General features: G+C 47.7%; 1 protein-coding gene across 2 annotated transcripts; it reads right to left on the bottom strand.

Annotated features, from left to right (window-relative positions):
* Window positions 1-1,356: 1,356 nt before the first annotated feature.
* HOXB3 (homeobox B3) lies at window positions 1,357-3,909 on the bottom strand. Of its 2 annotated transcripts, none has more exons than XM_026071813.1 (2): window positions 3,474-3,909; window positions 1,357-2,370 (listed from the first exon to the last, which is right to left on the bottom strand). In XM_026071813.1, exons 1-2 carry the CDS (start codon window positions 3,907-3,909, stop codon window positions 1,607-1,609), a joined length of 1,200 nt encoding a protein of 399 aa, XP_025927598.1. In that variant the 3' UTR covers window positions 1,357-1,606. The 2 variants fall into 2 exon arrangements, with proteins under 2 accessions (XP_025927598.1, XP_025927597.1); XM_026071812.1 differs by having other exon boundaries at window positions 1,363-2,373.
* Between the last annotated feature and the right edge of the window lie 19,699 nt (window positions 3,910-23,608).

Below are 23,608 nucleotides of genomic sequence, written 5' to 3'. Positions count from 1 at the left end.
ATCCGACTGATAGGACAAGGTAAAATTGATAACAGAAAGTTTATTCAAGAATTGTTCAACAGACAACCCTTAAGCAAGGAAATAAAATAACTACTGTAAGAACAAAGAAAGATCTCCAAAGAGGAGGGGTGAGGTGGGAGGGAGGGATTCGCTATAGTTCTTCTAATTCAGGACTATACAATTACAGTCTGGTTCTGCTCTCATGCCTCCAGTAGAACTAATTACATTATTCATAAGTACGAAGGTAACATAAAACTACTGGTCTTTCTAAATTACAATAACTAAAATAAGCTTGTTGTACAATGACAAGGAAACACAATGTCCTTTATAACAAGTAAATACTAAAAAAGTACAATTTTTATCTTTTTTCCTCATATAAATACATAATATTGGGGATAAATAATACAAAAAAAGGAAAATATTTTAAACTGGCTATAACCAATAAATATATATGAATGTTCACCAGAACACACACCTATTGAAGGACGTCTCGACTGAGTTGGACGAACGCCCTTCAAAGTTGTTTTTATACCCATTATATGTAAACTCTAAGTGCAACAAAGATGTCCAGACAAGAAAGCATTAGCAAATACTAAGGATCCATTCACTTCTGCTTCGATTGGAGGACATTCCGTTTGTTCAAATATACCCTGTTTTCACGTAAGGTCAAGAGAAGAGGAGGAAAGAAGTGTAGGACTTTAAGTCTCAAAATTGCTTTTCTGTTAATGAACCCTAAGAAAAATACCCCCAAACCAAAAAAACCCAGCGTCATCAAATGGAGACTTCATGTCATCAGAGGCAAAGGCGGAAAAATATTCAGACCTGTCAACTCTTTCTTCCTCTCTTTGGACTGCTGTTATTTTGTTGGGGGGTTTATAGGTGTTTCAGAAGCTTGCTTCCTGAACCTTTTGCAATTCTTAAGCCTCTCTTGTTTTATTTTTTTGCTTTTGAGAGGGGAGGCGGGGGCGGGAGGGGAAGAGCGTGATTCCACGCATTGGCAGGTGTGTATATTTCCAGTTTATGGTGGGGACTGGCGGGAAGTTACTCAGCGAAGAAGGATGCCTTTCCTCTGAAGGCTGGAAGGGAAAGCGCAAGGTTCTTCTTGAGAAGGAATTAGAGAGGCGGGTAGTTTTCCTGTGAATCTCTTTTGATTGCTTATGTATACACATGTATGTTYATGCAGATGCAGAGACACCAACTGTGAAGACTTGGTTGGCTGACTATTCTCCTTTCCAGTGTCCGAGAATTATCAGTAATGATCTGTACTTGATTTGGAAATGCAGGATGCTGATGTTAAAACCTGCTAGATTCCCATAAAACTACCCCAAGCCCACTTCAGAAGCATTTGTGTTGAAACACAGGAGGTACATCTCTTCAGAGAGAGAGCTGCTTTTGGAAGCAAATACTGAAATCCTTGGAAACTGTGCCTAATAAAACCAAGAAATAATAGCAGTGATAACAATAACATGGCAGAAATCACCCCATCAAAAAAAGAAAGAAAAAAGATCAACACAAATGTTTCTGAAGCCGATCCTGCCCTCTTCCCCTCTCCCACGCCCTGTGGCGGGGTCCCGTCCAGTTCGCTCRAGGCTATCCCTGCTCTCTATCACAGGTGGGTCAGCTTGGGCGCCTCTTGGATTCTGCCCTGAGAAGAAGCGTGGTGTGTGGAAAGGTCTGTGTAGGTGGGGTGGCTCTCGCATGGTCCGTGGTGCTGGCTCGGGGGCATCTGCGGAGGCCCGTTGTAGTCCATGTTGGCAGCCTGGTGATGTGGCAGGTGATTGAGGCCGTAAAGGGACGGGCCAGAGGTGGGCATAGAATCCACATAGTTACCTCCAACATAGACRGGACTTCCCTGCATACTGGGAGTCCCGTAGGCCACCCCGTTCCCTTGTAACACATGGGGGTCRTACTCGGGGGCTGTGTTGGCGTACTTCTGTTGGGAGGGGCAGCCTTTGATGGGGTTTTGGTAGTTAGTTGACATGGCATAGGCATTTTGGTGGGGCTTATTGAAGGAAGGCGGAGAGGGGGCATCATAGTTACTACTCATAGTGTGCAAGGTGTTCATAAATCCGGCTGAGGACTGCATGGGCTGGGGCGGGCTGCCTGTGGGGGAAGGCCCTCCAGAGGAAGACCCCATGCCTTTCGACTTCTGATCTTTCTTATACTTCATCCTTCTGTTCTGGAACCAGATCTTGATCTGCCTCTCGCTGAGGTTCAGCAGGTTGGCCATCTCCACGCGGCGAGGCCTGCACAGGTACCGGTTGAAGTGGAATTCCTTCTCCAGCTCCACCAGCTGAGCACTGGTGTAGGCTGTGCGGGCTCTCTTGGAGGCCGAGGAGCCTGGAGGGCTTTTCTCGCCACTGCAGGTTTCTGCTGGCCGCAAAATGAAATAAAAGATAATTACTTACATGCAGAAATTGAATGCATCGTTTCTTAATAAATCCTGGAACAGGCACAAGAGTTCGACCCCCCTTCCTCTCACCCCCTTTGCATTAGCCTGCACTCCATAATCATGTCATTTATTAAGAGTTCTGTTCTCCAAAGCTGCCCCTGGTTTATGAAAATTTGATCATGTCATGTAGAAAAGGATTCCAGGGTCATTTATTTAGGAGTCGATTATTTTCAACAGATAATTTTGAGAAAATAATATTTGGCAGGGGGGCAGCCACTGCAAAGCCAATTAATAGTAACACGGGTCAGTGTTGGGAGATATTTTGTTTGCCTAGGTATGAATACACACACACACACACACACATATCTTGTGTGTGGTTTGTATCTGTGTAACACAAATATTTACACACATTTTTAAACACTGAATTACATTTGTAKCTACACTTTGCAATATAAACATGTATATAACAGATAAATATTAGTAAAATGAAGTGTGTGCTGCAAAGTTTATATGAATGTATTTGTCAGAACAGTGCAATTCCATAGTGTACTTTTTTCTCATTTGCCATAGAGATGTGTGCATATGCATGTGTGGATACATGTAAAAATATACATGTGTTTATGCATAAGTTACATATATGCACACACACACTCAGATAGTACCGTGGTTGCCACTGTGCCTGTAGGCAGGGAGGTAGGAAGAGAGCCATTACTCTGCTTTAGCATTGCTAGGTCGATCCAGTGCCTGTACAGGTTTGCATGTCTGTATCTGCACACAGTCAGACGTCAGCTGTGTACAGCTGACTGGTTGCATTTCCCTGTAGTGCTCTGGATATGTTTAAAATAACCCAAGTGTGTGCAGCCGGCGCCTCCGGATGGGCCACGGCCCGCTCAGCCCAGCGGGCGCGTGTGGGAGGGCTGCCCGGCCGCCGGCCAGCAGCCCCAGCTCTTTGCGGGGCTGCAGGGTCCAGGCTGCTCCCCCCAACATCTCTCTCCACCCTCCAGACCCCACCACTCTGGCTAGTGGCTTCATTACCTCTCTGGTTAGGAAAATGGATGGTTACAAAAGCAGAACATGATACCTGTGCTAGGGGAGCTGTTTTTCTGTTTGGAGTTTTGTCTCGATTCTTTCATCCAGGGGAAAATCTGCTTGGTGAGACTGGCATTTGCRCTGAGGTTGGCTTTGCTGGGGGCAGTTTTACTGCTCCCCGACTGGTTATTGCTGTTGCTACTGGTGCTGTTGGCGGCAGGGTTTGGGGGCGGCGAGATGGTTGGAGGCGGATGATGCTCTTGGGGCAAACTCGGACGCATGCAGCTCCCATTCAGGTCTTTACTTTTTGCGTGAGGGGTTGTGTTGCCCAGAGACTGGAGGGAGCAAGCGGACCGCTGGTAGTTGCTCTCCACGTGAGAGGCAGGCTGGAAGGGCTGCTGYGGGCCGTCGTAGCCGAACCCATTGGCACTCCCATAGGAGTAGCCCCCAAAGAGCGTGGAGCTGTCGTAGTATGTTGTCTTCTGCATCTCTGGGACTCCCCAAAATGATTTTTCCGGCTACCAGGGTCTTGACACCCCTATGGCAGAACATTGGCACCCCAAGGCCACGTGACAGGCCGTTTCCAGCTGTCTATTGGAAGCTGACCTGAAAGGTTAGGAGAAAACACACAATAATAGTACCCGGCCTATGAATCCATCTTGGGCCCTGAAAAGCACATGACATGAATAGGGTCCTGCAGAACAGGGCGAACAGATGCTTTGAGCAGATTTTGTCCTGTGTGCAGCCTAGGAAGGCTCATCAAATGTTTCACTGCAGAAGTGTTGAGTTGATTTTGGAGAGTTGTTTTCCTAGTTGTTTGTTTGCATCTTTTTTTTTCCCTTAGAGCATGGCACTGAGGATGTATAAATACATATATGCTCTATAAGTACAYGTGGTTTCATCTACTTACATCTATTTACATCTATATTCATTTATATGCATATATACACACACCCATGCATACACACATACACCCATATACAGATCTGTGTGTGTATATACAGGTAACTGTGTTGTGTGCACATATACATGTCTGTGTCCAGATAACACACACGTTAATGTTAATGTAAGAATACTGACTGGGTAGTTGCTAGCTACAAACATGAAAGGAATGAAAGTCATGCTTTCTTATCCATGACCTATTCAAATCAGCGCTTCCCATATATAAAAGCAAGCTGGATGGTACCTAGTCAGAAAGGAGAAGACTTAGAGAGTCAAAGGTTGCTAAGTTTATTGTAGGGCTGCTGTCTGGAATATTTGTTTTTAAACTGAGAACAGCAAATAGTCGATATGTTTTATCCAGGTAGCAGTGTCTTGACACAGTTGGCTTCATTTGCTGTTTACACAGTGACTCACAAAGTCTCTGGAATTTGGTGCAAATATTTTAAGCAGATTTAAGYAGGGGCATGAATTCAAGAATGTGCTTCCTTTGGCCTGTTTATTAGTCTCCCTCCCTCTCTCTCTCGGGTAGCACAGGTTCTATTTAGAAAACAAACCCCCTTCATTGCCTGTCCTGCTGTGTACTCATAGTCTTGAATCTGGAACTACAATTGGCAAGACGTGATTCCAGACCAGTTTAATTGCTGTTGTTTTTTTCCTTGGAAAACAAACGCATCACCAGGCCATTTGCTCCAAACTTTCTACCCTTCTGATTTTTCATCATTCCCCCCTCTCTCAGCCTAAGCCCATAAAGTCTAAAAATCCAAATGAAAACCTCAAATTACAAAATGAAACCTCTTCTTTTCTTTTTCTTTTTTCTCTTTTCTTTTTTATTTTTCCTTTTTTTCCTTTTTTCCTTTTTCTCTTTTCCTTTTTTCTTTTTATTTCTTTCTTTTTTTCTCTTTCTTTATTTATTTCCTTTACTTTTTCTTTTCTCAAAGCATAAACTTTCTCTACAATGAAAACAGTGTAGAAATACCCTTAGAAATATGGAAACTATCTTGACCGGAAAATAATTTGTTGTGTGAGGATCAATCAAGCAGCAAACATATTTAATAGGCAGTAACTTCTCACAGCAGCTCAGACTTTCCGAGGAGCTACTGTGCTGCCTTTCTTTTTTTTTTTTTAATTTGTATCCATTGTATATTTAATTGTATCCATTGTATATTTAATTTTTATCCGGACTCTTTTATTCTTAAAAAAAAAGAGAGAGAGAGAGAGAGAAGATAAACTCTGTGGAGATAAAGTCTAATGCGATATTTCTGAGTACTGGGGTTTAACAGAAGCCACAGCTTAACAATAAACAACATCATTTTTTTCCCTTGCTTGACTGGGGTGTTCCTATGTCGTGTCATAGCAAGCCTCCATATACTTCTAATGCAGCCTCAGACAACGTGTCCACATAGGGACTGTTTCGCTTTTTTACACTGATTAAATCTTTTATGCATTCCCAAATCTGTATTGTATCTTCCACGGAGATGTATTATTGTCTACAGAGAGGACGGTATCCTGGCTGAGAGTTATTCTCATTTGGTTTCCTCGCCATGATAAATACGTCTTATTAAAAAGTATACTCCACTAGCCTAGCCGAGAAGCTATGAATTAATTAACAAACAGCAGTGCCTTTATTATGAATAGGTTTGCTGAAAATGTCTACGAGGGCAGAGGTGGGAATTTCTCCAAGGCCTTCCTGTCTGGCATAGGTTTCTTAAAAACAAAACAAAACAAAACAAAAMCAGAACAGAGCGGAGAGGCTCAGCGAAAGTGGCTAAAAATAACAGCGATTTTTTTTTTAAGTGTCCATAAAATAAATTTACAGTCCCCTTCGCCCAAAAGCTCGCTCGCTTGTGGCTTCCACAGAAGATTTGCTTTGTACCTCGGCTCGCAGCGCGTCACAAATGCCGGTCATTTATCTTCGCCGAGGACGGCCGCAATCCTAATTATTTACTCCAAGGAATTGTTAAAAAAAAAAAAATCTCAGGCAGAATAATAAATATTCGATTATCTCCTGTTCCAATTAAACCCGGGCAGGATCCGCGCTGGGTGTTTCATCACGCTCCAAGTTTCACTTTGCGAGCGGTAACATTTAACCACAACTCTTTGCCTGGAACTTTTGAGTGCGAAGATTTAGAGACATTYAAAAAAAAATCGGGGAAATGTAGAGGTGGGAGAGAGAAAGGGTTGCAGGGGGGAGGACGCTTGGGGAAAAAATCAGGCAGTCGGGGGGGAAAGATAAAAGAAATCTAAGGAAGAAGTATTCTTCTGTAAAGCCATTCCCTCCATGTTGGAAATCCTAAATTCACAACCTGACTCTGTTTATGAAGAAGAGCAGCGCCTTTCCCCCTCCCCCCGCCCCCGCCTAAGGTATATTTCCCAGACCAAGCGAAACAGGAATCGCCCCGGTTTTAATTTAAGTTATTACTAATAATAAATATTCTAAACATGCCCTTAACAATAGGTCGGCTACTCAGAAGGACCTCAAATCGCAGCGACTGCCTTACGGTGAATATGCCTGGAAAATAGAGACACATTCCTAAAATTTCCCTCTTCCCTCCCCCACAGCCGAGCTTCACCCCAACCAGAACTCCCCAGTTGTAAAGCAGGGGGGAAAAAGGGCCCTGGATGAGGGCTGCAAAAGAGTCTCTGCGTGGAAGGAAGCTTAAAGCTTGTGAACTCTTCTTGAACCGAGATTGGAGTCATATGGTCATAAATCATTGGGACATATACTCCGCCATTCACAAAGTGATAGCCTATTTGAGTCCGGCTTACCTTAGTCTCTGACGAGCAAAGCACAGGCAGACATAATATATTTTCACATCCAGCATCCACGCAATCAATAAGCACGGAATGACCCCTTTCCTTTAAAAATGTTAAAGGAATATACAAGAGAGAGGAAAAAATCCAGCATATGTATGTATATACGTATAAAAAAAAGCCAAAACAGGGGGGAGGGGGCTCAGCCAGTGGAGCTTTCGGTTACGGCAGCTCAAATTGTCTCTCTGTCTCCGTTTGGGAAGAAAAAAAAATCAAGATGCTTTCCAGCTTCCAAGATGTGTAGAAAAGCTGAGGGCTTTGAATGGACAAACCCTGAGGTTCTAGTTGCCCTATAGACTGGTACGCTCTGCTCACTGATAACAATGGCCTCTGCTTTACCACAGCAAAGGGGAAGAAGGGAAAGGAGAAGGGAAAAAAAAAGAAAGAAAGAAAAGCTGAACACAACCCCCCCCCCTTTTAACTATGCAATGCTTGGCTGGGATTAAAATAATAACGAAAAGAATCCAGGCTACAGGGGGTGTGCGAGTGGTGAAATAAAGCGGAGGGGGATATTTAAAAATAAAGATTTGGTTTGGATTGCTGGGCAAAGCCAACGAGCCTTCCAAACAGCGTCACTAGTGAAAAATTATGCTAATTGCAGACGTGGTGGACAGAGGCCTAGGCAGAAAGATAGCAAAGCTTTCCTTTGATTCACGTGTTTAACAATTAGGTGTCAATTTATGCTAATAAACCGTTTCAACATAGTCATAGTCCCCCCCCCTCCCCTTTAGCAGTTGGAATCGCGGCTCTTTCAATAGCTGATGCTTTTCCTGCTCCGTCCCCTCGGCTGCATTTGTCTCCTGTTAGAGTTCCCGTTATGAAACCATTATGAAATGCACTTTTCTGGGGCGCGGGGGGGGGGGGGAGGACAGGAGCCGGCAGCCCCGGTGGGATGCGGGGGGAGAGGAGCCGGGGGAGCGAGAGGGGCCACAAAAAGCTGGGCTCTGCCGGGTCGAGGCAGCTCCAGAGCCCTGGAGCCGGGACAACTTTAGCGTTAAGTTTGTGCGCCCGAGTCCCTGTCCGGTGGCTCCGCTCGCCCTCCGCAGGGGAGTAGGTGCGGGGTTTGGAGGCGGGAATCACCTGGGGGGAGGGAAAGGCAGGGAGGTGTTGAACAATAAAGATGATTATTATAGCTATTATTAATAACGCTGTTATTGCTACGCGAGGCGCTGCTGCTGTCGCCACGGGAGATTTATGCCTTTCCCCGCTCTCACGCGTCTGCCGAAAGCAGAAACTCGCCAAGATGAGTTTTAGGGAAAGTCCGTGACGCGGAGGGGCTGGCGAGTGGGAGGAAGGCAGGGCGAAGAATTTAGGTGTCGGCACTTTTTTTTTTTTTTTTAAGTGCTACTTTTGTTTCACATTGCAATTATCTTCCCTCCTTTAATTCTGGCGCTCACTCCTTTGGGTTAAGTGCTGACGGGGGGGGAATTTGCGTTTAGCAAAGCAAGAAAAGGAGTGACCACAAAGGCGCTTTGGGCTTCTCTGGGAAGGTATGCCCCGTCGGGCTGCCCGCATCGCCCTTTTTGCACCTTTAGGCTAGTAACTCTGGATAGAAAGAGAAAGGGGTCCAAGTAAACATTTGCCTTTCGAGAGGACTTTGAGTTGGACAGCAAAGGTTTTCTAGGTGATGGATAAAGTCTTAACCCAAGGAATACGGTGTTTCCAGCTATTGTTCTGGCCGCAGCGTCCAGATCCCAGACGGGAGGGTTTCGACCAGGGGACATCATTACTGTGATTTTTTTCCCATCTGACTTTTTATGAACTGCTCTAACATAAATCTTCTGCTACAAGATAGTTCATATTTTGGAACCCCGGCGTTGAGAAGTCCAGTGGAGGCAAGAAGAATAACAGTCACGGACTATTTTTTTAAAGACTTCTCTGTAGGTGAAGTATTCTATAGGTTTCTGAATACGGATCTCCACTGACCTATTTTGAGTATCAGAAGTACTTCGGATTCTGCAAGTAACTCTTYTGAAGTGCAAAAATTTGTTTTAACCTTAAATAGCAGAGAAAATCTATTAAGAAGGTCGTTGCACGTTTATATGTTGAGCTCCTGTAAGTAGTTTCTGGGATCCCTGTATATTTCCATCTTTGCTTTTATTGCAGCTTATTTTTCTTTAAAATGTAACTCCCTTGCACTCCTCACAAAATCAGCAGCAAATGTTGCAATCTGACTGGATTTCCCTTCAAAGGGAATACAGGAAATATTTCCCATTTAAAACACTCCCTCAAAGTTACAGCCATAAATCACAAAGTTTAAAGACAAGCCAGTAGCAAAATGAAAATACTCAGCTGAAATTCAGGGCAGCTGGACTCATTGTTGGGTTGGTGAAAAAAAAGTCACGTTGGGTGACTTTAGAAAAGGAATGGCTTCCAAGCCTGATACAGAAAGAGATATGGATACACACAGAGACATGGGACCAGGTAGAATATTCAGCAAAACTCACCAATTCTCTGATGTCTGGTCCAGCAAATAGGAGGCAGCGGTGGAGTTTGAGAAAGGAAAAGAACTGGAAAAAAAAATATGAAACTTCAGTCAGAAAAGCGTGGACAAGGGAATTCATCATACAGAGAAATCTTTGGGTGGGAATAGGGAGAAGATAGGCTCTAATGAACAAAAGCCCCAGTATTTCCTCCGAGATTATTTCTCATCCAAGTAACTACAGCATTTTCCAGGGATTGTACCATCCTCTATACATTTATAACCAGAACTGTCATCAGAGACGGTGGAGACAAGGTTTGTTTCTGTAAACCTGATACATTCGTCTGTCTCTCAAACATTTCCCTCCAGCTTCCTCCATGGAAACCCGCCATTGAAGGGAACATTTTAGCCCGTTCTGGGTTTTTGCATTTGGCGTTAGACTCGTTATTGAAAGAAGCGGGTTGGCGTGAAGTGTAGACGTTTTCTTGCATAGGTTGGTGAATTATGAATGTAACTTATAAATCGTGAAGTGTTTTAGTTAAATGCAGCTGGTAATTTCAGTATGAGATGCATTTAATAAATTAAATATATGCAGTTAATTAGTTCTGGATGCAACAACAGTAAAACAGTAGGGAAAATACCAGGCCATTTTCATAAAAGGCAGAAAAGCCTTAAGGATTCAGAATATGTCTTTTTGTGTTTCTCCAATTTGGTCGAACGATCGCCACGAAGGGGGAGGAAGAAAGGAGAGATGCTTTATGGTGTTCGTAGACACCGTTCACACACAAGTGATTTGGTATCAGAATTAACGGTATCAAGTCGTAAACATTTTTAAAGCTACACTGAGATTTATCACCGCAACTTTGGCACGAAGGATTCGGAAAGAAAGAAAGAAGGGAAGAAAGAAAAAGCAATCTCATTTAAAAATATTTTCGTTTTGGGAAACATTCAGTCGCTTTAATAATCCTGTTTCCGTTCTGTATGTTGATGTTATTAATCTCAAATAAAAATGTTCCCCTCACACCCCTACTCTGCTTGTGACAACATCCCCGAGTCCATAAATCACCAGCGGATGCTTCGTGACCTTCTCTAGTCGGCGGCCTATAGCTGTATTTTTTATTAGTATTATTATTACATGCGCGCACACTTTAATACACAGCGTTGGCARTATTCCACTTACATCACAGCCTTCCCCGGTTAACTGGGGCTTTGCAGTTCCCTCTGCAGAGTACACACAGAGATTTGTAAAGAGGAAAAAAACCACCCTTTCTGCGCTGTGAACGCAGCAAACGAAATATGCGTGTAGGAAAGTTCCTCCCACGCCAGGCCCTGGGAGGAAGGGAGAAATAGTGGGCAGAACGAAAGGAGGTGGAGAAAAGAGGGAAATAGCGTTTATTTGGAGTGGATGCAGGAGGGAGGAGGGGAAAAGAGAAACAAACAAACAAAACGGAGATGCCATAAATAAAGGCTCCAGCAAGGGGGGGGGGTGTTTTTCTTTGTTTTTAATTTATCCCCTCGCAGTAAAGGCAGAAGAGGGATGGAGCGAGTTCTTTCCCCCACGGTGTTCTTTGTTTTGCTTTGCTTCTTTTTGCTCTATTTTGCATTAGTTTTCTTAAAAGACGATTCACATCCACACGAGGGGCTCCTGCCCTGTGGGCAGCGCGGGGGAGCGGAGCACCCACCAGCCCCTTCCCGGGGAGCAGCATTTCCACGGGGCTCCTCACTTGCCTTCACCTATTTTTGCCTAAAGGGAAGGAGCTGGGGGTCCCCCCGCCGCCCCCAAGGAGAGCCCGGGGAGGGGGGGCGTTACAGAGAGTCCAGGATCTGCTGCAACCCCGAACAGAAGCCAGCCCGGATAAGAAATCAAAATGAAACTGAGTGAGCGGTGGGTTTCCTTGACAGATTAGACCTTTTTCTCCCCATGACCTTTGCTTAGAGGAGTAATAACTCACCAGGTTAATGATCAATCAGCGGAAGCGCTTTTGAATTGGCTCCAAAAAAATAAAACAGAACAACAACTAGGCGGACACACAGCTCCCAAACTCCTGCTAGGGCTGGGTCCTCCCCAAGCCCCGCAGGACCCCGCTCCCCTGGGTCCTCCTGTCGCCAAAAGCCTGTGCTCGCCCCAGCGTGGGGGTTGTGAGGTGGGGTGGGGTATAGGGGGTACGTGGGGGGGGGGGCGAGGGTGGGGGTGAGAGAAGAGCGCAATTGGCGGCATCAGTGTGCTACAAATCGCTATTTTGGGAGCAGCTCACCAGAGACAGGCTGGGAATCACCATCCCCACTTTTCTCCCCCCCCCTTTCCAAATGCCAAAATAATAGCTTGAATTATGCGCTCACGTGACTAGGACACGTCAACCTTTTGCCCATTTTATACAGAATTGGTAAATGACCGGCTCCCCCCCCTCCAGTCCCACTAATCCCCCCRTCAGCAAATTCCCCAAACTTCCCGGGCAGGCGGGCAGGCGATGCCCCTCGCTCCCTCCTGCCTCGGCCCGCCGCAGCCGGGCCGCCCCGGCGCTGGGACACTTCCCTCTGGCTTCCTCCTTTCTTTCCCTTTTGCTTTTTTTTAATCTGGAGGCGAAGGAGGGGACCAAACACTGACGGGGAAAGCGACCGCAGCAGCCAGCGCGCCCAAAGCCTCAACTTCCAGCCAACCGGCAGAGAAGGACGGAGACGGAGAAAAAGCGGGTCCGAGGGAGAGGAGAAGGCGAGCGGGGCTCCGCGGCGCGGGGCGGCCCTGGCCCCGGAGCCGCCCGGGCTGCCCGCCGCCGACGCCGCTCCCTTCCGCCGCTTTCCGCGCCGGCTTCCAGCTGCCCGAGTTTCTTGCCGTTTTAACTCCCATCCTCCTCCTCCTCCTCCCCCCCCCCCAAAAAAAGAGGGAGAAAATGCGGATTCAAAGCCTTTATGCTACTGTCCTTTCTTCGCCTCCCGGGAGGACCGGGGTGTCCAGGCACCCACGCTACCGACGTGGCAGTTTCTGTGAGAAAAGGAAGGAATTCGGTTATTTTTGCAGTGATACTCGCCTGAACCCAGGACTCGGCTGGCGCTGGAGAATGAGCTGGGCATGGGGGAGAAGGGATCTGAGAGAAGAAATGAGCTCCATTTTACCTRCTTTCATCTGATAATTCATAAAGACTAATAATTTCTGAGGAGAGAGTCTCAAGAGAGAGGGAAGAGAAAGAAGCGGTGTTAAGGAATTATATTTGTCTCTTTTGGGATGTTTACACTGAGCGCTTATCGCCGATAGGGAACCATGCGGATACCAGTGAATTCTGCATTCTCCCTACACAGTGCATCTCTACAAACACGCCATGCAAATACAGGCACACATCTGGGCCACTGTCCTTTGCTAAAATCCTGTATTACTGTAAGGGTATTTGGTCTGTCATCCTCATCACCATATCAAAGGGCTCCCATCCATCCCAGGCTCTCAGTTAATTTTTAATTAGGAGAGAGAGCTTTAGGAATGGCAATGTTTAACGCAGCGCCAGTGCCTTTATTGCAGAGGACACGCAGACGGAACTGGGGGCTTTAAATCATATTTCTACTTTTATCCCGGCCGTAAGTGCCGCCTGCCTGGCTGAAATGGGCGCCGGCGCTCGGCGCTGGGACGCACCTCGCTCGCTCTCCCGGCTCGTCAACACACGTGTGGTGCCGGCGCTGTCACATACCTACACTCACAAATTCCCCGGTCCAGGGGGAATAACCTACCTGGGGGAATAACCCCGAAGAAGCCCAGCGGACGCCTCGGTGGCCACCCACCCCTAAGACCCTCATCCCAGGCTTCCCGGATTTAACCATTGCCGCACCGCCACAGTGAGGACCTGAGCTTTCAAAGCCCCCTCTGCACCAGGAATAAGATTCTGCACATTGCCAGAACCCCAAAATCCCCAATCCTCAAAAAGCAGAACTGGAAGCACCGACAACATATAGATCTATATGGGTAAATTTCAGAAAGTGTCCATTAATATCAATTTACTTCAATGAAAACTTTGTTTCTTCATGAAGTTGATGATTTATGATAAAATCAATTAAATTACGGCCACTTAGGGCCTGCGGTTTCCTCTCAGATTTCATTCGCCAACAGATCAAGCGCTGGGTAAAAAAAATCAAGTTTAGCTGGAGGCGAGTAAAGATAATTCTGAAGCTGAAGAAATGTAATGCAAAGCAATTTTCAGGAAAAAAAAATAAAAAGAGGCTCTGTGTATCAGAGCTCCTGCTCTCTGCGATTATACCAGTTATTCTCAGGAAATATTAGACACTGAGTCAAAACTTTTCGAGTTTTACGATGTATGAGGACATTTTTAGAACAGGCAACTTGTCCCGGGATCTGAGTTATGATCTCACTCTAAACGGAAAAGAACCAAAAGAGAACAGAGAGTCCGTACATGTTATTTTTAGAAAAATTTCCAGGTTTAATTCGATTTCTCGTTTTTTTCCCCTCGCACAAGCATGATTCTCCTGCCTCACTCTTAAAATACACGCCGGGATTTCACAAGGTGGGGGGCAGATTTTTTGTGTCTGAAACGAATAGCACAAGTCCATAGAAAATATTGCATCCTATATTCGCCTTTCCGGTCCTTTCCTTTTCAGTTAAAGTAATCTCAGAAAATGCATTTGAGCGAAATGAACCATTTTCGAAGATACTCCCCCCTCTAAACAAAAATAAACCTTGACTCGTTTTAGAAGCCTGATATTTCCAGGCTCGGACTCTCCGTAGAGCCACGGGTTTTATGCCAGATATTAAGAGTCTCTGCCTTATCCATTTCGGTCAAATGCACTGGTCGGCTAAAAGAAAAAGCAAACAAACTAGTTAGATGTTTGTTAGTCACATCTGGCCATTACAATCAGAACTGGGGAGGGAAAATCCGCTATGGACATACCCAGAGCTTGGGAATTTTTTTAGAAGCCGTTGTAATTAGGGTCTGCTCCAAGTAAACAAAAAACTTTGTAGGGTCATAAATCACCATCACATACATTCTTCAGTTTAACACCCCGCTTTTCCAATGGGCTTTTGTAGTTTCTTTTTCAAACAAGAGAGAGGTGCTAAACCTTCAACAAATGTGTCCCAGACAAACTTCGCTGGTAAACACGCACTTGGAAAGAAACGGTTTGTGGCCGGTCTCGGTTATGGACCGTGCAAGATAGTTTTTGCTCATCTTCAGCTTCCCTGATCCTGCTCCCGAGGCATCAGTCTTAATTTGTTACCAGGAGAAAGTCAGCTATAGTTCATGATGACCAGTGGAGAAGCCTGTCAAAGCTTTCAGAGCAATTAATTATATCTCACAGCGTCGGAATTGAGAAGGTAGAAAAGGCAGAGCTGCATCATTGTTTTATTTATTCTTTTTAACTTCTTACCTGTGTTACCGTTCAACCCAGGACTTCAAGAAGAAGGAGCGAAGTCGGATCAGGGTGGTGCGAGTTTGCAACTGGAGCAGGCAAATTAAGGAGAAGAAAAGAAACTACTTTATTGCACCCCGGTGGATCTTGCTGACAGCTTGCTCGGATGGATTTTTTTTTTCCCCCAAAGACGCTTTAGTTTTTTGGACTCGCTCGAGTCGAACGGAACTGTCTTGACGTGGAGAAAAATAGAAACTCTTCCAAAACAGCTTAAAATGTTGTAAGGATGCGGCCCCCTTTGCAGAAGATACAGAGCGGCGGGGATTGAGATGGGGGTGCTGGGAGGGGGAGGCTGCACGCACGTTCCCTTAAAAAAAAAAAAAAAAAAAAACTCCCCCACACCCGGATCCTCGGTATCTATCTGGAAAGCTGTTTCTCTTTATAAAGACTTAAAATGTTGCAAGACGGTTATAATACTGAGTGACAAGGGGTGCTGGAGAGAAAGGAACCAAATGGATTCTGTTTTTTAGAGCCAGTAGGAATTGGCCAGCCTTCAATGTCAGGATTCAAAATTGATTCCATATGTCTCGTCCAGGGAAAGGGAAAAAAAGAAGGAATGAAAGAAAGAGGGGGAGAGAGAGAGAGAGAAAGAGGGGAAATAAAAGTTATGCAAAGCCCATCGGGTTTCTTTCTTTCACCCGCCATCCTTCCTAGTAGCGCCGGGAAAATACCCCGTCTTTTACTGTTGCCCCTTTACAATTAATACTTTTGCCTCTCGCGTTTGAAAGAGGAGAGGTAACAGTAGCAACAAACCCGATCCCGCAGGTTATTTTTAGCCTCGGCTTGTTGGAGCTGACCTCAGGCCGGGGAGAGGAAATATGTATGTGGATGCTGGTGAAAGGGGGAAGCGTGCCATTGCGCGGCGGCGGCGGCGGCGGCACCCGAAAGGGGAGAGGAGAGGGGAACGGGCCCTCCCCGAGGCAAAAAAGCAAAGCCGAGCGCAGGAGGGCGGCGGCGGCGCGGAGCCGGGGCAGGTGAGGGCCCGGGACGGCGGGGCGCAGGCCCCCTGCCCGGCCCCGTCTCCCCGGTGCGGCGGGCTGCGGGCTGACAGCCCCTATTGATTTCACCGGGACATGTTCGGCGAGAATTTGACCCTGAGTTTTTAAGGCTTTTCTCCTGACCTCGAGATACCGCTGCCAATAAAGCGTTGATATATTTCGTATTGAGCCGGACATCAAAAGGAGACGGAACAGTAACGAGTGGAAACTTCTTCTTAACCCCTCCCCTTATATCTATGCTAAAAAAATAAGGAGTCAAATCTCTAACATCACCTCTGATTTATAGCCTCCCTTTTCAACTGATTTGGTTACGCGCAGGCAAGTGTTGAAATGCGGTTATTGCCTTTTATTTCTTCCGCCTCTCTCTCTTCTCCTGTCCCTCCTCCCGACCAAAAAAGAAAGAGAAAACTTCAAAGGAAATCGTCACCGTTTCCAACCTTTTGCCTATTTAACTGAAAAGCAACAAGACTCTTCCCTTTTGTCTTGACTGCGAGTAAATCGTGTTCAGCTCCTTTTCCACATAGTAAAGTGAAGCAGCATAATTTGCACCGGCTCTGGTGTTGTCAGCGGCTCCTGAGGCCTGCGTCGCGCGGTTGCTTCGGGTGCAAACCCCTTGCGCGGGGCGTACGGCCCCCTTTGCTCCCGTCTCAGCCGCTTCGCTTTAACAGCGAGCTTTGCTGCAAAGCAGCGGCTCGGCGCGGAGCTGTGCCAGCGCAGGCGACCGCAGCACGGCGATTCCCCCGCTTCCCCCGGGAAGCCGCTTCCCCAAAACTCTGCTCCGGAATAAGGCGAATAACGGCGCTGCCCGGCCCTGCGCGCCGCAGCAGCGAGCGCCCGCCCCGCGCCCGCGCCCGCGCCCCGCTCCGCCCGCGCCCCGCTCCGCGCTAAGCTACAGGTCTCTGCATCCGCCTCCTTGCTGCTCTGCGCTGCTCCGCTCGCTGGCCTCCGCGCCTTGCGGCTCTCGCCCTCCGCGATGCTTTGATCTTAAATAACTCTCCCCTACCGCCTGCAATAAATTATGAATTAAGGTGATGTTGGCTCATATTTACAACGTTAATAGCTTCCTCTTTGGGAAAAGATAGGGTAGGAGAGAGGACGGGAGGGAGAGATTTCTTTGGGGATGAGTATGTGATAAACACGGATTCGCTGTGAGCTGATAGACCGGGAACTTCTGAAGAGATGACAGGCAAGAAGAAAAGCTCATTGCAAATAAATTAATGAAACAGCACTTGCTCGAGCTACTTAAGATAGATTGTTTTCTCTTCCCTTTTTTTTAATACCATTTCTGTGATTTGTAACTATAATGCGCAATATTCCAAGCTCTATTTTTTTTCGAAATATTCCGTTTCAGCGAGTTAGTAAAGAAATACAGCTAAAAACAACGGTAAGAAACGATTTGCTCGTTAAATCAGCGGGTGTAGGGGAGCAGCGAAGTTGTTGTACGGCTGGGCAGAATGACGCGGTGGTGAGCGGCAGCGGCGGGGGATGCGCGGGGGATGCGCGGGGCAGGGGCTTCTGCGGCTGCTGCCCCGGGTTTCCCCTCCCAAACCTGACCTAAACGAAGCCCTTCGCCTTGGGCGGCCGCTAATCGCGAGTTTTTGGTGAGGATGGGGCTGAAAAAGGTGCGGGGAGCAGAGAGGACCCCCTAAGCCTCGGGGAGTCCAGACAGAGCCGGGATCCGGGGCGGCGCTCGGGGCACGACGGGGCCCTTTCAGCCCCGATCCTGCCCCGAGCAAAGTATTGCAGCACCCAAACTCCTCTGCCTTGGTCCCCTCCCAAAGCCACCGGCGAGGGACGGCGGAGCGAGGGGCGATCCCTGCTTGAGCCCTTCCGCCAGGGTTAGGACTCCTGCCTGATCCGGGGTTCTGTGCTGCGTTTGGTGTCCTAACCCGGGTCTGTGAATCCCCTCCCGGGTCAGGGATCCTATCCTAGTTCTAGTTCTCTTATCCCGGGTCTGGGCTCCTAACCCGGCACTGAGGATGCCCTCTCGGGTCTGGGGCTCTAATCCCGGATGTGGGCTCCTATCCCAGGTCTGGGGATCCCCTCCCTGCTCTGCGGCGCTATCCCGAGGCCGGAGCTCCTATCCCGGCGCTGAGCATCCCCCCTCGGGCTGCGGAGGCAGTGCCCAGGGGCCAGGGCTGCGTCCTCAGCAGGAAGGTTTGGCCACACCGCGCCCCGCAGCCCTCCGCCAGCCCAGCTCCTCCCGACAGCTGATTACTAAACGCTCGCCCAGTGCTGTCTGGACCGGGGCGAAATAAAGCGCCGGGTACCGAGGGAGCCAGAGGCGGATGCCGCCCGCGGCGTGGGGCTGCGGGTGGCTCCCCGCACGGAGCCCGCACTCTGCCGGGCGTCGCCGCAGCAGCCCGGCCGCAAAGGGCCGCTTTCCCACGCTCAAAATTTCAAGCCTATAGAAAAAAAATAAAAATACAACAGAATATACAAAATAAGATGCAGCAAAATAAAATGCAACGAAATCCAGTGCAGTAAAATTTAATGAAATGAAATGCAGCCCAATAAAATGCTGTAAGTGCCCTGCATCCTTTGGAAGCCGACAATTTAAATTAATACGGGGCTTGACAGAGAATGATGCTGTATTTCTGGCTCAGTCGTCGTCCCTGGATCTCCCTTAATATTTAATGAAAGTCACTGAGTTGCTCTAATTTTGCTACATAAAGGTTTACACTAGCAGACAGAGTTAAATATCACCGCTCTGGTGGTGTTAGACTTGGCTGGCGAGCAGAGGGGAGGAAAGGGAAAGGAAACGAGGGAGAAAAAAGCGGTGAATTCTCATTCGAGAATCCGGTGCGAACATTTAATCTTTGCTCCTGTTGTCAGTTTTATTGACTCCTCGCATGTTGGAGCTTGTAAAATATTTAAAAACGCCATCTCCCACTTCCTCCTTCCCTTTCAACACTCCCGGTTAGGACCAATTTGGTCCAGTTTGGAGATGGGAGGGGAGGGCAGTGCGTGACTCCTGACCTCCCATTTTCCGCGGAGGATGCGCTCCCCGCGCTGACATTAAAGCAGGTAACGGTGCCCCCCCCGTTTAGGACACATGTCTTGTCCCCGAAGCCTGGTCTTCACTGCCGTAGCTCCGTGGGTTGAAAGGAAATTTCGTGTTAAAGCTCAGCTGTATTTTGCATAGTCAGTAATCACCACAAAGGTAACAGCTGCCGGCCAGGTTCTGCTATTATTTAAGCCTGTTTGCTACTACTGTTACTCCTTGGAGTTCTGCTTTTCCTGAGGAAAATAACAGGCCTGGACTCCTAAATATAAAGGCATTCCTGAGAGCACCTTCTCCAACTTTCCTCATAAGAACATTATCCTCTATCTCTTCATCCATCATCATCACAGTCTTAGCAAGATCACGGCGCTAGAAAGCCCTGCAAACTTATCCTACTGGTATAAAAGAACAACGAAGTACCCGCAAAGAGTTTATTCCCCTTTTCTGTTGTTGTCAATGGTGGGTGGTTATAAAGCCTGTAGACAATCAGCCTTCTGATGGAGCCCCATAATATTGTCCAAGTTACCTTAGATACCTATTGTTCTGTTTTCCCTGAGCAAACTTCCTCTTCTGCTTGTGCCCAGATCCGCGTCTCTCGCAGAGACACGCTACCTTTCAGCCTTCCTGTTGCAATTCAGTTTCTCTTTCTAAGTCCGATTTTTGTGTTTGATTTACAATGGGACACCTCCAGCAATCGCCTCGTTTTACTAAAGCGAGCCATCAACCTGTGCCTGTACTCCGATGAGGAGCCCTTCTGCCGAGAGATGGGATGGGGAATAGGGAACTGGGGGAGAACTTGGTACAAAATGACTTATCGTTGGTAAAGGGATGCTGCAACATAGGACTCCAAGCTGTAATTTTTATATTAAGGTCGTGCACTTTTACTAGGTTTATATGCCAATGAGGCGTTCCCGGTTTACCAAATTTATACAAATCTCTCCTTAATTGGTAATCACAGATGCTGTAATTTAAGACCCCCAGCTACAGAGCTTTCATATTAGCTGCTGATCTATTACTGTAAATCGTCTGAAATAATCAACTCCAGGGAGTGGGGTAGAGAGAGATCCTCGCTCTAAAATATCATCGCTTGCACATCATTTTCACTCGAGAAATGATTTATCTTGGACACCACTATAAACAACACAACTCTCTCACAAACACACACACAATGGCAGCCGCACTGCTGCTGACATGTTTATTGTAATAAATCAAGAAAGGGGGAAGAAAAAAAAGGTTGCGAGGAGAGAGAGAGAGGGAGAGAGAGAGAGAGGAATATTCCTAAAAATATCAATGAAATGCCTCGATGGGTATAAACACACATACCACCATGTGAAGAGAAATGGGAGGAAATGAAGACGGCTATTTGTCACATTTTACGACAATAACATTAATAACAAACAATAAATTTACATGGACATATAGACACGCTAGGAATTGGGAAGCCCCTGCTACTTACAATAATCCAGCCCTCGGCGTGGCTTCTTGGTTCCTGAGAATTGTTTTATTGCAGACTCCTCTCTCTCTCTCTCTCTCTCTCCCCCTCTCTCTCTTTCTCTCCCCCTCTTTCTCTCTCTCTCTCTTTCTCTCTCTTTTTTTTCCTCAGCTATAGGCTTGTTTTTTAAAGGACAGTTGAATTTCACGTCAGACACAAGGAGACCATGTCTGCGATTTTCCTGACGAATACATATCTATTCTGCAACCTCTGCATTAATTATTTAATGAATCACGTGATGTGGAAGGGGGAAGGGGGTCTTTCAGTTTCATACTCAAAGGACCACTGTGACCTTCCACCGGAACAGTATTTTTTTAAATAAGTTTCGAATGGAACCAAGCTTTCTAGATCTACCGACATGCACACTCTCTCCACGGCTATTTCTGCAGCTGCCTGGGCAGCCTGGCACAGCCGTGTGAACATGTGATGTGTATGTGCACAGGGCAATCACCTCTAATCTACTTGGCTATTAAAGCACTCTGGGTTAGGTTTATTTCCCCATCTCCTCTCTTGTCTGGAGTTGAGTCTATTTAAACACTTTTCTAAACCTTTCTTGGATGTTGACTTGCTGGACCTTGGCTTAGTTAAGACACATAATGTTTTTTTTTCCTCCCCCCACACTGAGATTTTATTACAATCTTGTACTGAATAGCACGACTGTTTCAGAGTCAAAACTAACTGAGAATATTTATACTCCTGGATGCACATTTTTAAGAGCTCCCCCCTCCCTTCTCCTTACTACAAGGCCTTTTCTCCCCGCTACTGTTATTGTTCGGCTGGCCTTTATTGCATTAAAAAAAAAAAAAATCAAATTTTGACTCTGAAGAGAGCTGCCAAGTACAAGGATCCTGGGGGAAAAAAAAAAAAGGCATGAGCAACAAAGGGAGCGCTGAGAAGGGCAGGAGCAGCGGGCTCCGGAGGGAGCGGGCTCCGGAGGGAGCGGCGGGGCCAGCGCTTCCCTGGCGCACAGCGGTGCGCGCCGGCCCGCGGGGAGCCCCGCACGCGCGGGCGGGGCGCGCGGGACACCGCGCCTCTCGGGGAGCCGGTGCCGGGAGGAAAACGCCGGCTCGCCCCGCTGCCTCCGCCGCAGCCCCGGCCAGGCGGCTCCCGGTGCGGAGGGGCGCGCTGCCGCCGCGGACAATAGCGCGGCCGCGCAAAACAGCGCGGGCACCGGCGGAGGCGCGGCGGGGCCGAGGAGGCCTAGGGCGCCCCGGAGCCCCCGCTCTCGCCCGGAGGGGTACAACGAGAGCGGGGCTGGGCGAAATGCCCCCTCCCCGCAGGGCCAGGGGCAGCTCGCATCAAAGCCAGAATTAACGCGGAACCCCGAAAGCGTTTATGCCCCGTGTAAGCAGAAGCTGCAGGGTGGGAAGAAGAGCTCTGCCCGGCTGGGAAGAAACGAGTTGTGAAGCTCACCGCTTTGAAAAGATCTCGATTATTTTTGAATCGATTTTATCGAGTGAAAGTGGTTGTAGGAAGAGAGAGGTTTGGCTCAAGGTGTGGTAGGAAGTGGGGGAAAATAAGATAAAAAAGGGGCTCTCCGGGAAGGTCCCTTGTTGGAGGAGCCACAGGAGAGAGGAAACTTCGCCGCTCTCGGAGGGACCAGGAGGGTTTTTATGGGAACCTCAGGGCACGGGCGGCCAATTCAGAAGCCGCAACTTTCGCCTCAGTACAACCACTTCTTTTTTTCTTAGTAATAAAACGAAGTGTCTCTGTGAATGCAGCGGGTTAGAAGAACCCCAGACCGACCCCAGCCAACAAACCGAGAAAATACCCTCTCTCCACCTCCGCTGGCATTTTGGGTTTGTTTCATGCAAAAGAAGCACCAATTTCGTTAAAAAAAAGCTCCCAGTTCAAAGGGTAGGAAATGCGGCCATAAACAGCGGCTTCACCCTCCGAGGTGCCGTGATCAAAGCCGTTTTCTTTCTAAAGATAAAATGAACGTTTATATAGTGAGAAAGCGAGATTGATTTACGGATTTAAACACGCCGTTCTTATTGCGGATCATAAATCTGTCACAGATGCTGTTGGGGCTGAGAAACTCCCCAACTGCTCTCCTCACAGAGGCGCTTTTAAAGGCAACCCAGCACTATAGCGGGGCTGAACACTTCCACGGGCAGAAACAATCCTCTGCTTCATAGATACACATACACACGCATATGTATACACACATACAGGCATATACATATATATGACGATTTCCTCCCCTCCTCTCTCCTGCTCTCAAATAAATAAATCTCAGTGGGCCGTAGGGGTTGGATTACTCGCTTTCGCGCTCGTACAAGAGCCGTTTTTGTCCAGTTTTGGGACCAGGAGGACACAAAGGGGTTCGGCAGCCAAGCGAGGGCCGCTGGCTGCGGGGCCCGGCTGGGATGGGGGTCCCGGGCCGCCCCTGCCTTCCCCTCCGCCAGCCCGGGGGTCTCGCCCGCGCCGCCCCGCGCAGCCCCGCGCAGCCCCGGCCCGGCAGCCGGGCACAGAGAGGCTTTTGAGAGGGCCGCGGGCAGGGGCGAAGCGGGAGGAGGCGCGGGGGGAGGGCAGGACGGAGGGAGGGGGAGAGGGACTCTCGGAAACAAAGGAATTTCTGAAAATGAGAGGGGAGATGAGACGCGGGACGAGGAAAAGCGGCTGCGTCGGGCTGGGGTGGATTTTTTGTTTGGTTGGTTGGTTGGGGTCCTTTTTTTAATGATTTTTGTAAAGCAAACCGAGGATCAGAGTCAGCTCTGCAAAGACAAATCACAGCCTCTCTGACTCTAGATAACCAAACGCCTTTCTGTCTCTCTTTCTTTCTCCCGTTCTGTCTTTCTTTCTCACAAAGACACTAACAAACAGCCAAAGCATTTTGTGCCTTGAAGTTAAGTAGAGAAAATAAAAGAGGGGACAGAGTCTATCGGGCCTGGACTCGAAAACAGAACGATTAAGCCATTATAAGCAGAAATATTACACCCTTATAGGTGTATATTCTCTTATTCTCCATTCCTTCCTTCCTTCCACCCTTTTCTCCTCGTGTCCATTCCCCTCTCACATGGCTATAATACACAGCTAATCGCCTAGAAAACGTGTCCTCTGCGTGAACTCTATCCCTCGATCGGTGCTTGCAAGCTCTGAATTTTACCTCCCC

Source organism: Apteryx rowi, unplaced genomic scaffold (assembly GCF_003343035.1).
Source record: "Apteryx rowi isolate R43461 unplaced genomic scaffold, aptRow1 scaffold_331, whole genome shotgun sequence".
Lineage (NCBI taxonomy): Eukaryota > Metazoa > Chordata > Aves > Apterygiformes > Apterygidae > Apteryx > Apteryx rowi.
The sequence above is the reverse complement of the archived record's forward strand: the minus strand, read 5'-3'. Positions and strand labels throughout refer to the sequence as shown.